This window comes from Pelophylax lessonae, assembly GCF_965119305.1.
Source record: "Pelophylax lessonae genome assembly, chromosome: 11".
Lineage (NCBI taxonomy): Eukaryota > Metazoa > Chordata > Amphibia > Anura > Ranidae > Pelophylax > Pelophylax lessonae.
The window spans coordinates 163,356,745-163,370,657 of NC_138778.1; the positions used below are offsets into that span (position 1 = coordinate 163,356,745).

The 13,913-nt window shown below is 43.8% G+C and overlaps 1 protein-coding gene across 1 annotated transcript in view; it reads right to left on the bottom strand.

The window, feature by feature from the left end:
- LOC309567461 (uncharacterized protein) overlaps positions 1-13,913 on the bottom strand; it is a gene marked incomplete at its 5' end in the record, with an annotated part of 127,977 nt that overhangs the window by 90,399 nt on the left and 23,665 nt on the right. Inside the window, 3 exons of the mRNA XM_082272850.1 lie at positions 4,324-4,485; positions 10,898-11,054; positions 13,511-13,593. Coding sequence (XP_082128976.1) covers positions 4,324-4,485; positions 10,898-11,054; positions 13,511-13,593 — 402 coding nt within the window. The remainder of the gene's footprint in view (positions 1-4,323; positions 4,486-10,897; positions 11,055-13,510; positions 13,594-13,913) is intronic.

Below are 13,913 nucleotides of genomic sequence, written 5' to 3' on the forward strand. Positions count from 1 at the left end.
CAAAAAAGGAGCTACTAAAACCACATGCAGGATTCAATCAAAGTATACAGTACTTATCTCATGAAACCATGTGTTGTTTTATCTCATGCAATATCCAGTGGGGTAGAAACAGTGGAGAATAATTAGAACCAGTTTTTGACAGTTTTTATTGCTAATAAAGAGGTAAAATGGTTTAAACCAGTCATGGCAAACCTTGGTACCCCAGATGATTGGAACTACATTTCCCATGGTGCTCATGCACTCTGCAGTGCAGTTGAGCATTATGGGAAATGTAGTTCCAAGACATCTGGGGTGCCAAGGTTCGCCATCACTGGTTTAAACTGTAGAAATATGCCAACACACTAAGCCAGTGCAGTCCCTGCATTATATATAATAATAGAAAAGAAAAAAAGGTGACTATACCAATCAAAGGAAAGCTGCTTTCACAGGGCAGGACACACGTGGTGTGTCAAAAACAACTAAGTTCAATTAACCACTTTACCACTAGAGCATTTTGCTGTCTTACGTCTGGGCCACTTTTTGCGATTCGGCGCTGTGCGACTTTAACTGACAACGCCGTACCCAAGCGAAATTTACGTCCTTTTTTTCCCACAAACAGTGCTTTCTTTTGGTGGTATTTGATCACCTGTGTGATTTTTACTTTTTGCGCTATAAACAAAAAAAGAGCGTTTATTTTGAAAAAATAACAATATTTTTAACATTTTTTATATGAAATACCCCCCCAAAAAAGATGTAAAAAACAATTTTTTTTTTAAATTTTTGGCCAATTTATTTTCTGCTACCCATGTTTGGTAAAAAAAATCGCAATAAGCGTATTTTGATTGGCTTGCGCAAAAGTTATTGCGTTTACTAACTATGGGAAAGATTTCTGTCATTTTTGGTGTTTTTTTTTTAACGCGTAATGGCGGCGATCTGCGATGTTTTTTGCGGGACTGCGACATTGCGGCGGACAGATCGGACCCTTGACTGACATTTTTGACACTTTTGGGGGTACCAGTGACATTACTGCAGTAATCAGTGCTATAAATATGCACTGTTACTGTAAAAATGACACTGGCAGGGAAGGGGTTAATTTTATTGGAGAGGGAGGGGTTAATGTATGCCTGGTGCTTACTAACGTGTGGGGGGGGGGTGACTGAGTGAGCCAGGGACAGATCGGATGTTCAGCTATGCTGAACACTCCGATCTGTCACTCCCTGTCACTTAGGAGATCCGCCCGCTCTGTTTACACAGGCGGGTGGATCTCCAAACTGGATTCCCCGACGATCGGGGAAGAGCAGAGGCGATCGCCGCTGCTCCTCCCCTGGCCCGACTCCCGCTGTGAATGAAAACAGCGGGAGCGCGCCTCCGACTGCGCGCGAGCGCCGCCTACAGGGGGAGGAGTCTGGCAACGTAGGTCTACGTCGTCAGACGATAACGAGCCACTTTGCCGCAGTAGTACTACGGTACTCAGCGGTAAAGTGGTTAAGTGAATACAAAATATCTTTAAAAATTTCAAATATTGAATGAAAATTGTATAAAAAATTAAACACATATATAAATACCCTTCTTCCACCAATAAAAAATGCAATGCTGTCTTTTTTATTGATGGAAGAAGGGTACTTATACAGTATACAGTATGTGTGTGTGTAGCACCCTCCTAGGTTAGTGCTAGAAAAACCATAGGGGAAGCCCTGTCTGCTTATCAGGGGGGCCTAATTGTTCAGCTAGGCTGTCATGTGTTCCCAGGTGTGCCTGTTGAGCTTGGGGAATCTCCCCATTGTGTCCAATGAGGGCTCTAATTGGAGAGAGGAGGAAACTTGACCAATAGCACACCAGGGCTTGTATCTATCCCAGAGGGCAGAATCTGCAGCAGTGCATCCTGGGAGGGGATATAAGTCTGAGGGGAGCACATGACAGGGTGTCTTTGGCGGGAAGCAGAGTCCCAGGAGGAGGGTGACGGCTGTCTCTCCTCCTGTCATTGTGAGGAAAGGTGTCCTTTGTGGTGGGCCTAGAGGACAGAAGGTTGAGCTGAGCTGCAGAGAGGGATCCAGTGTGCTGTGAACCGAGTGGAGCTGCTGGGGCAGAAATTTCCAGGAAAGCAGTGTCGTGAGTACACTAAACTGCCCAGGGGTCTGCCTAGCATAGGGGGCCACTCCAGAAGGTCAGAGTGATCCAGGAGCCAGCTAACCAAGAGGAAGCTTAGAGAGGGTTTGCCTGAGTCTAAGCCCTGAAGAGAAGTGTATGTGTAAAGAGGGCGCCGGTGTGGGCCCTGAAGTGTTAAGCAGATGTACCAGTAGCTTGTTACGGGAGCTTCTACAAGGACTTTGTGCCACAAGAAAGTGACAGAAGTCAGTTCAGTGCTATCAGACAGCTTCATTAGTGCCAACCGGCAATGACCTGCATTCAGCCAGCGTCAAGTCCGCGTCAGCAGGCATTTTTCCAGTTGTCCCTCTAATATTGTGCATAGTTGAGCAAGAAGAGTATCCTACTCATCCCTTCTCCCACCCAAGTTCTCAATAAACCTAAAAACCCAAAGATACTGGACTGGTCATTGTCTGAGTGCTTACACTTGGAGAACATGCTTAAATGTGCTGTTGTTGCTAGTGGTAACCCAGGTGGACCCATATCCAGCAAAACGGCTGGGAATCTTGCTACATGTGTAATTTTGGATACTATTTTCCCCTGGTGACCTCTGGAGGAAGCCTAGGATTCCATATAACCCTGGTAGAGAAACCTTGCTTTAAAGTAATTGTTGCTGTGATATTTGGCAAAGTCATTGGGCAGGTCTGTTTTTTTTTTTTTTTTTTTTTTGTTAGAGAATAGCCATTGTCATTCTCTGATGTTCTTGAAAGTGTCATTCTGGTATTCATCTGCCAAACCTTCAAATTGATGACACCCTTCTAACAGCTCAAGTTCCACACCTTTTAAAAATATTTGTTTATTCATAATCCCATTCTGTCTTGCGAATATTTGAGCCAAACATATCTCTAAAGATAATTGTGAAAAAGTATCCCCACTACATATGACATACACTATATTGTCAAAAGTATTGGAACACGTGCCTTTACATATACATGAACTTTATTGCCATCCCAGTCTTAGTTTGTAGGGTTCAATATTGCGTTGGCCCACCTATTGCAGCTATAACAGGTTTTACTTATCGGGGAAGGCCGCCGTAGGAGTGTGTCTATGGGAATGTTTGTCCATTCTTCCAGAAGCGCATTTGTGGAGGTCAGGCACTGATGTTGGATGTGAAGGCCTGGCTTGCAAAATCACTCTATGATTCTGCTGAAGAGGGGGGGGATGGAAAGAATTCTGAGACCCTATGAGAGCGGTCTCTGGCACTTTCATCCCCAAAAGCACACAGTCACTAGGAAAAAATTCAGGGTCTTTGTTCACAGCTGTCAGGTTTCGGCCTCTTCTGAGCATGGTCCAGCGAGGAGGACAGTTCCTCTCCAGACCAGATCCCTTGTGGTGAAGTCTTACAACCAACTTCTCAGGAGATCCATCCAGGCCCTCAGCCCTGACACCGCTGAGGCCTCAGGAACAGCTACAAAGCCCATGCTTTTTACAGCAGTCCCCCAGCTTTGGAACTCTCTAGCACTCCAAGGTTTCAGACTATTTATTACCTTTCCAGATCTCTTCTGGAAACTCCTCTCTAGTGATTGTCTGAAACATGATAAACATTCAGACTGGTTTTTTGAATCTCCCTCCCCAAGCTCTAGAAACTTATGCCTCGTACACACGCATCGATAGTTGGCCGTGAATTTTCGGCCAACGTCCGATTGGCTGATTTTCGGCTTGTTAGTATGATGCTTTCGACAACCGACTCCGACTTTTCGGCCGAATAAAATCTGGTGTGCAGGCTATAAAATTTTTGTTGGCCGTCAACAGAACGGCCGATTTTCCGTCAGTCAGCACAGATTTCGGCAGACAAAAATCTGATGAGCAAGACTGGGCATGCTCAGAGAAGAAAAAACACACGGAAAGTAAACCATCACATGACATCACTTCTGAAGTTGTTTTTTGTTGGCCGAGAAAATTTGTGTGCAGTCTAGAGCACATTTCAACCAACAAAACAACACTAGACAAAAGTCGGCCGATCGGTCGGCCGATAATCGTTGTGTGTGTACGAGGCATTATTCTAGAAGCAAGGGGAAGCAATCAAACTCCCAGCCTGTGAAACCCTGAACAGACCAGAACACAGAATCCCTGCTCCCCTGACTACAGAGGAAGCCAATGCTAGGAGGGTGCTACACGTAAAACAAAATCAAGCAAAATATATATTTGCCCATATATGGATATATTTGCTGGTGTATAACCTTTAAGATTCCATCTTACCTTCTGCGCAAACCAAGCCTCAGCATCTGTTCTGTTCTTCTCAGCCAGAGCTTCATAGTTGGCCCTCATATCATTCAGGACTATAGTGAGATTTATTCCTGGAGCAGCATTCATTTGTACATCGACCTGGCCTGCCGAACTGCTTCTTGCAACATGCATCTCCTAAGACATTTGTAAAAAACCCACATTAAAAATGAACGTTTCTGATTCCAAATGTTCAAAACGGTCATTCTTGAAGTTGATGCTAAAGAGACATTGCTTGGGATGTTTATAAAGAACAAAGCAAATAAAATTGGAGCTGTAGCCACTAGTGTCCAATCAGATTCAAGTTCCAAATAAAAAATTGTCATAGCCATGAGATCGTGAGTACCAAGTTCCAAAAGCAGAATGTTATTTCTTTAGTAAAGAGAGGCGTGCTTTCATATAATACTGTCGTGATATTAACATTCATGTTGGTCAACTCACTAGAAACCAGTATAACAATAGGGTGTTCTGATTATAGTGAAGCAAAGTAAAATGGTCCTCAACTCCTCCCCCCACCCCATGTTTCTTCCCTCTTAACTGTAGTCCTGGATTCTCTTCAAAACACATACTTACCCACCCAACAAATCCATCATTGTACCATTGCGATCCACTGTTCAGGTGCCATACAGCGGGTCCCGTGCCGCCATCTTGGTCAACTTCAGCTGGCTATTTCTTCTTTTTTTTTTTTTACTTTCGCTTTGTTTGTTTTTTTTTTATATAAAATTGACAATAATACAAAATTCATATATTCAAACATCAATATACATTAATGCCCATCACCTCCTCTTCCCCTTTATGCCAATTACCCCTCTTCCTTTTATTATTTTTATGTTTCCTTCCTCGTTCTCCTCTTCCCCCTCCTCCTTCTCTTATTCACCCCATAGCTCTGCATATTTCTTGATTCTCTTAAATACCACCCATCTTCCCCAAACACTGGAGAATTTCTCTATTTGAGCCTCTCTACTACTACTCAAATATTCAATTTTATGAATATATTATATTCTTTCAAACTTTCTGGTTCTAGCCACTTTTTTGGTATTACTCCTTTTGCTGCATTTATTAAGTAAGGTACTACCGTGTTCTTATTTTGCTTTATTGTACTTTTTGTATTATGAAAGTGGCAGACCCATGGATCATCTGCTATTTCCATATCCATAATTGCTCTTATATATTGCTGCACCTCCTGCCAATAGTCCCAAATTTCTGGGCACTCCCACCATATATGAGCCATGGGACCCTTCCAGTTGCATCCTCTCCAACAAAGTGGGGATTTCTCTGATTTACATTTTTGTGCTTTGTCGGGCGTTATATACCATCTGGACCAGTGGTGGGATTCAGCCGGTTCGCACCGGTTCCATAGAACCGGTTGCTAACTTTCTGCAAGTTCGCAGAACCGGCTGAATCCCTCTGCGCGTCTGAGGAAGCGCAGGACAATTGAATGTCCCGCGCTCGGACAGACGTGGCGGCCGGGGGGCGGAGCAGTGCGCTCCTCCCTGCCCATTCTGTGACAATAGCGAATGAGAATTAGCTATTGTCACATGATCCTCCTCCTGGCCAATCAGGGAGCGGGTCCTCCCGCTTCCTGATTGGCCGAAAGGCAAACACCGTGCCATTGGACGAGGAGGAGGCGCCGCGGGAGGACTCGGAGACGCGGGGAGCCGACTGCGAGACCGTCCATGAGGTAAGTGCATGGGTCTCGCCGGGGGGGGATCGCTGGCACTCTGCAATTGGGGGCAATGTTGTGGCTGGCGCTCTGCAATTGGGGGCAATGTTGTGGCTGGCACTCTGCAATTTGGGGCAATACTCTGGCTGGCGCTCTGCAATTTGGGGCAATGCTGTGGCTGGCGCTCTGCAATTGGGGGCAATACTCTGGCTGGCGCTCTGCAATTTGGGGCAATGCTCTGGCTGGCACTCTGCAATTGGGGGCAATGTTGTGGCTGGCGCTCTGCAATTGGGGGCAATACTCTGGCTGGCGCTCTGCAATTTGGGGCAATGCTCTGGCTGGCACTCTGCAATTGGGGGCAATACTCTGGCTGGCACTCTGCAATTGGGGGCAATGTTGTGGCTGGCGCTCTGCAATTGGGGGCAATGTTGTGGCTGGCACTCTGCAATTGGGGGCAATGCTGTGGCTGGCGCTCTGCAATTGGGGGCAATGCTGTGGCTGGCGCTCTGCAATTGGGGGCAATACTCTGGCCGGCGCTCTGCAATTTGGGGCAATGCTGGGGCTGGCACTCTGCAATTGGGGGCAATGCTGTGGCTGGTGCTCTGCAATTGGGGGCAATACTCTGGCTGGCACTCTGCAATCATTAGGGGCAATGCTGTGGCTGGCACTCTGCAATCATTAGGGGCAATGCTGTGGCTGGCACTCTGCAATCATTGGGGGCAATGCTGTGGCTGGCACTCTGCAATCATTGGGGGCAATGCTGTGGCTGGCACTGTGCAATCATTGGGGGCAATGCTGTGGCTGGCACTCTGCAATCATTGGGGGCAATGCTGTGGTCACTGTGCATTGAAAGGGGGGCACGCTGGTCTCTCTGCATTGAAAGGGGGGCACGCTGGTCACTGTGCATTGAAAGGGGGGCACGCTGGTCACTGTGCATTAAAGGGGGCATGTACACTGGTCACTGCATTGAAAGGGGGCACGCTGGTCTCTCTGCATTGAAAGGGGGCACTCTGGTCACTGTGCATTGAAGGGGGCATGTACACTGGTCACTGCATTGAAAGGGGGCACGCTGGTCTCTCTGCATTGAAAGGGGGCACTCTGGTCACTGTGCATTGAAGGGGGCATGTACACTGGTCACTGTGCATTGAAAGGGGGCACGCTGGTCACTGTGCATTGAAAGGGGGCACGCTGGTCTCTCTGCATTGAAAGGGGGAACGCTGGTCACTGTGCATTGAAAGGGGGCATGCTGGTCATTCTGCTGGGAAAGTCGGAACTGGTTACTAAAATTTTTGAATCCCACCACTGATCTGGACAGACATTTATAATTCATCTCTACCGTACTTATAACTGCTGTATTATAGACAACTCTTTACATATTTGTTTCCCATCAAGGTGTCCCAATTCTTTTCACCATTCGTCAACGTATGGCTGTACCCTTGGCTCTGGGTTAGCGTGAGAATTTTATAGATCCGTGAAATACAATGCTTTATATTCCTCTGTTGGCTACATCGATGTTCTTTTGGAAACAAATATTTCTCTTCTCTAATAGGTTGAGGTAGTGTTATCAGAAAGTGTCCTAACTGAAAATACCACCATTTGTTCAATATCATTAATTCCCTTTTGTGTTTTATTTCTTGATTTGAACAAATCTTTCCTTCTTTCATTATATCCTTTGTCTGTGCATTTGTATCTATAATCCAGTCACCAAATTGTGTCTTCATACCTGGTAAAAAATAATTTGTCCCAGATAATGAAATTAACGGTTAGTTATATTCCCATTTTGTTTGTTTAGAAATTAGATCCCAATCCCTAAATACATTTCTAGTCAAATCGTGTGTATTTACATCTAGTTTTCTGTATTGTTGTGGTACCCAAATATTATTGCTTAAACGTGTATTACTCAATGGGGGTGATTTACTAAAACTGGAGAGTGCAAAATGTGGTGCAGCTGTGCATTGTAGCTAATCAGCTTCTAACTTCAGCTTGTTCAATTAAGCTTTGACAATAAAACCTGGAAGCTGATTGGTTTGTATACACAGCTGCTCCACATTTGGCACTCTCTGGTTTTAGTAATTCTCCCCCAATATGTTTTCTATTTTCACCCATTGCTTATCACTTCTTATTTTTGTCCATTCCACCATTCGTGCTAATACTACAGCATTATAATACCTTTTAAAATCCAGCGCAGCTACACCCCCCCCCCCCCCCTGTGTTTTATCATTACTTAGCACTGGGAGCTGTATTCTTGGTTTCCTATTTTGCCATATGTATTTTAATATCATTGTATTTAGAATTTTAAAATAAGTCTGTGGTAGAAATATTGGCAGCATCTGAAATTTATAGAGGATTTTCGGAACTATCACCATGTTTACCATATTTATTTGTCCTACTCAAGAGAGTGGTATTTTGTTTTGTTTTTTTCATTTCTGTTTTAACTTCTTTCAGTAATAATGGTATATCATTTCTTGATATAAGTTTTCTAATGACGGTATTCATTTTTTCCCAATATTTTTTAGTTCTTTTTGTCCCTGGGAAAATTGGAATTCTTTTTGTAGAGTTAGTTCTTTTTTATTCATATTTATGTTCAAAATTTCAGATTTTACAGAATTAATCTTTAAATTTGAAAGTTCTCCATACCTTTTCCTTTCTTTTATTAAGTTTGGCAATGTTATTCTCGGGTTGGTAACATAAAACAGGATATCATTGGTATATGCCGTTACTTTGTGTTCTTCATCTCCGATCCTCACCTATCCTATGTCTGTGCTATTTCGTATGGTAGCCAATAATGGCGCCAAAGACAGCACAAACAGAAGGGGGGAGAGTGGACATCCTTGTCTTGTTCCGTTATGCATTTCAAACGGTGTCCACAGGATCCCATTAACCTTTACTGATGCTGTTAGATGATTATATAATGTTTTTATCCATTGGATCATATTTGGCCCCATCCCAACCCTCATTGTAAATCCCTAGTCTACCCTGTCAAATGCCTTTTTGGCATCGATTGACAGGAGTAGTGCTGGGGTCCTTCCACCTCTCAGTTTTTGTATTAGGAGCAGGGTTTTCATCCTATTATCCTTACCTTCCCTCCCTGGAATAAATCTGGTTTGTTCAGTATGAATCCACTCGGGCATCAGCTCTTTTACTCTAGTCGCCAATACTTTTGCATATAATTTTATTTCAACATATAACAGTGCTACTGGAACACAAAGTGGTGTCTTCCCCCTCCTTAGGTATCACTGTAATATGGGCCTCTAGTGATTTCTTTCTTATCTCTTTTCCATCTCCTAACCCATTTATATATGTACATTATTTTGGTTCCAGTTGTTCTTTGAATCTTTTATAGTATTGGATAGTAAACCTATCAGGTCCCGGAATCTTTCCTGTTGCTGTATTTTTTCATGTTAGCGCAAACTCTTCTTGTGTTATTGGGTCAGCTTGCTACCTCTTATGAGTACAGGCACTGAGCTCCGATTATGCGCCAGAGCTGCCCTATGTCCGATCCCCTGGCCACTCTGTTTGCCAATCCTGCAACCACATGGGAGATGTAATGTGGGAGATGTTATGTAAGTATTCTAGGAGCTGTAAGACCAGGTACACGTCATTCTGACCTAGGCTGGATACAAGGGATAGGTAGAAAAAAAATTCCAGCAATTTTGCTTCTGGAGGCAGAGAGTGTTACCGTCCGTGTAACTAACACACTTTTTCTGCTTTAGGCACGTGGAAAAAAACCCACCATACCCATAAGGTTATCTTCTTGGTACTGCTATCTTGTAAGGTTTTGATGTTGACATAGGAGATTTGGTTAAGGGTAGATGTCAAAGACCTTCATCAGGCCTTGAGATTAAAAACAATATAAATGAACTAGAAGTTAATTGATATATTTTCCAGTGTCATCATTTGCCAGCAGGATCAACTGCTGACAAGATCCGTGCTTGTAATCACACTGGAAGAAATACCATTAAAGGAGAAGTACAGCCAAAACTCATTTGGCTGTACATCTCCACTGTGGTTCACAGGAATGCAGTCCATTCTACCCATTTTCTGCCTGTTTTCAGCCGTCAGCGGGCTGAAGTCACAGATCAACTCCAGTGAGTGCAGGGGGTGGGGTGGGGGCAGAGCAGACAGCTGTGACTGTCAATTACCAGATCACTGCCCATGGAGCACTGAGAACTGAGTGATCAGCAGTGTTTGATCCCTCAAATCTCAGTCTCAGAGCCGGAGAGGGACCGATACTGCATCCACCTAGGTAAGTATGAGTTCTAAAAAAAAAAATTCCCAAACTTCTCTTTTAAAGATCCAGTAAACTTCTAATCCATTTTTATTATTTTTAAGCTCAAGCCCTGATTACTCATTTTGGACCCCTAAAAATGTATTGGAAACTCACTTGATTTCCCCCTTGACCTTTATTGGAATAAACTCTTTTGTGATAGTGGTGTGAGGCTTCAATTTACATTTTTGTTACATTTTTGTAAAGTCTGCACTGGATTAGCCACAGCAAAGCACTAAAGATTTAATAAAAACAACCTTTAAGTCCACCCTGGATTGTGTAGCAAAAACAGTTCAGAACTCTGAACTCAATGGAAAGTGCATAGTTAGACTCTAATAGAACTAAGCTTTGTACATGGCAGCCAAGCAACTGCCCACAACACGATTCACATATTGGATATAGGCCCACCTTGGCCAATTTGGGCCTCTGCAGGAACCTCCACATACTTTTGTAGGCTAAAATACAATATTCAACGCGTGACATCAATGCACTTAACGCTCTAAGTGTGACCCACAGCATTGCATCATTCGTTTAAAAGGTTATCTGAGATTTGGTGACTCCATTGTCAACCCTAATTATTTACATAAATTGTTTTTTTGGCAAGCATCTGTGTTTCTTACCTCCTCATGATTCTTGCTGAGGTAGGCCAGCTCTTCTGAAATGCTATCCACTTGGAATTCAAGGTCACTTCTAGACAATGACAGCTCATCCAAGACTTTGTGGAGGGCATTAATATCAGCTTCTACATGCTTGCGGTGAGATAACTCAATCTCCGTCCTTAGGAAAAAAAAAAATATATAATTATTTAGAAAAGGACACATCTCATAGTTTTCTGACTATTTATTTTCCAATAAGGCAATGCAAAAAGCTATCATTTTACTGCACTGTGCAAATTATATTTTGTCTGATATTTATTTATATTTTAGCCTGAAGAATGATACAGAATCCATTTGTAGCACTACTCCCTTGGGAGCTGCTTGAAGCGGATTCCCCTGGGTTACCCATAGCAACAACTTATCAATTCTTAGCGCTTTAAGTGTTTGGCTCAGTGAGAAAACAGTCCAGGAGATTTGGTTTTTGTTGTTTTTATTGTAGAACTTGGGAAGGGAGAAGGGATGAGTGGGATACTCCAACTGGATGAACTATGCACAACTTGAGGACTTCTAGCTATGTTGAGTGCTTCATAAACAGGCAAAAAATTTGGGGGAGCATACCCATGTATTTCCAAAGCTGCTGCAGCTATGAACCAAAAGACATGTATATTAAAAAAGAATAGCGCGCAAATGCAAAAGAAATTACTACCAAATCTGAAGAGAGTCCATAAATAAAAATGGGGGTTTGGTCCCACCATATGGCCATATCGTGCTCAAGCCCACTACTGCGTCAAAGTACCCCATTATCAGTGGGTCCTACACTATCCATGAAAAAGAGATGAATCCAGCCCTTCTAACCCTTGGAGATAACACTCCTTGCTGGGGAAGATGTGCAAATGCACTACAGGGGACTCCTCCTATATTCACTTGATGGTGGACACTGATTGAGTACAGGTGTGTGTGGGGGGTGGGGAGGGCTGCTCAACCTCGATAGTCTGGTCAGACCGAATACATAATAAACAGGCAAAAAATTTGGGGGAGCATACCCATGTATTTCCAAAGCTGCTGCAGCTATGAACCAAAAGACATGTATATTAAAAAAGAATAGCGCGCAAATGCAAAAGAAATTACTACCAAATCTGAAGAGAGTCCATAAATAAAAATGGGGGTTTGGCTCCCCACCCCCCACACACACCTGTACTCAATCAGTGTCCACCATCAAGTGAATATAGGAGGAGTCCCCTGTAGTGCATTTGCACATCTTCCCCAGCAAGGAGTGTTATCTCCAAGGGTTAGAAGGGCTGGATTCATCTCTTTTTCATGGATAGTGTAGGACCCACTGATAATGGGGTACTTTGACGCAGTAGTGGGCTTGAGCACGATATGGCCATATGGTGGGACCAAACCCCCATTTTTATTTATGGACTCTCTTCAGATTTGGTAGTAATTTCTTTTGCATTTGCGCGCTATTCTTTTTTAATATACATGTTGAGTGCTTCACCTTGCCACTGTAGTGAATACTGGATAAGTGAACTGTATAGTGAATTACTCTTCAGGGCCCCGCTTGGTACCCCCTTTTACCCTTACTCTTCAGGAATCTATATGGCACCCCCTTTACTCTTGCTTACTGTGTGAGCTGACCTTCTGTCGTTTGACCTACTGGAGTGGTCCCTCTTCCTGGGCAGACACCTTGGCAAGCCCCCTGGTACTCACGGACACTGTTTTTCCCAGTTGACTTCTGTCTGCAGCTCTACCGTCAGATCTCTAGGACTCTCAAGGTTCAGCTTCACACTTGGATCACCAGGTGGATTGCCCATGATCACTTTCCTTGGGCTGCAGGAGGAGAGAGAGCCGTCACCCTCCTACTGGGACTCTGCTTCCTGCCAAAGACGCCCTGTCACATGTGCCCTTGGCTTTTTTTTGGTCAATCCCAGGATGCTCTGCAGTGGTGCCCTCCCACTGGGACTGCCACAAAAGCCCGTTTGCCACTGGCCAGGTTTCCTCCAATGTCCAACAGGCTCCCCTATTGGATACAGTGGGGACACTCCTTAAGACGAAGTGACTCGCACCTGGACACATGTAACAGGCATAACTAACAGATCAGGCTCCCCTGATAAGCAGATGGAGCATAACAATGCTTTTAACCTAGCACCTATCTAGGAGGGTGCTACAAATTTTTAATGTTAACGATCAAAAAAAGTTTCTCAAACTTTTGTGGAGTCAAACTTTACATAGGAGATGTATTGTGTTGTAATGATGTACAATTCTATCAGGATTTGGACTGTGTTGAAAGGAGGAGAACGCAGGGAGAGGAACTACCCAGTTTGTTTCTACTCATTCACTATCCAATCACAGGCTGGGGATGGGGAGGTGACCTATCTGTGTTGTCTAACTGCATCAGAGAAATGTCAGCTGCCAGGTTGTGGCAGGGTTGTTGTGTACATCTCATGATTGGATGGACAAAACCGCAAATTGTTTTCCCACCTCCAGAATAGGTATTTAAATTTGCCTGGAGTTCATCTTTAATTCAGGTTTCACTTTCCTTTGTATTATATGGGATTTTTGAACCTTGAATGATTCTTGTTCCAAACTCAATATTATGTATTATTACTTTTAAATTACAATAAAAATATCACCTACTTTTGCCCGAAGTCATCAACAGCCATTCTGGCATTATCAATCCGCAGTTCAATGCCAGAGTTTTCAAATTTGGCAGCCAGGATCTGAAAAACAAAAGACCTTTGTTTAACGTCTAAAGTGTAGCAGGTTTTCCAGGCATTGAGCCTGATGTGGGTCTGCCATTGTTACCGGTTACCTCTCCAGCCCATGTGAGCTGCAACCCTGGGTGTGAGAACTGAGACATTGACAACTCCCGCATCTTGGTTTTGTGGTTTTATTGTAGATAAAGGGGATCGGAGAAGGGAATGCGTGGGATACTCCTTTAGGCTCAACAAGATACAATTTGGGACTTTATCCAGAAAATGTCTGTTAACGCTGCGTTGACGCCAGCCGACGCTAGCCAGCGCTTACTGACGCTTAGAAC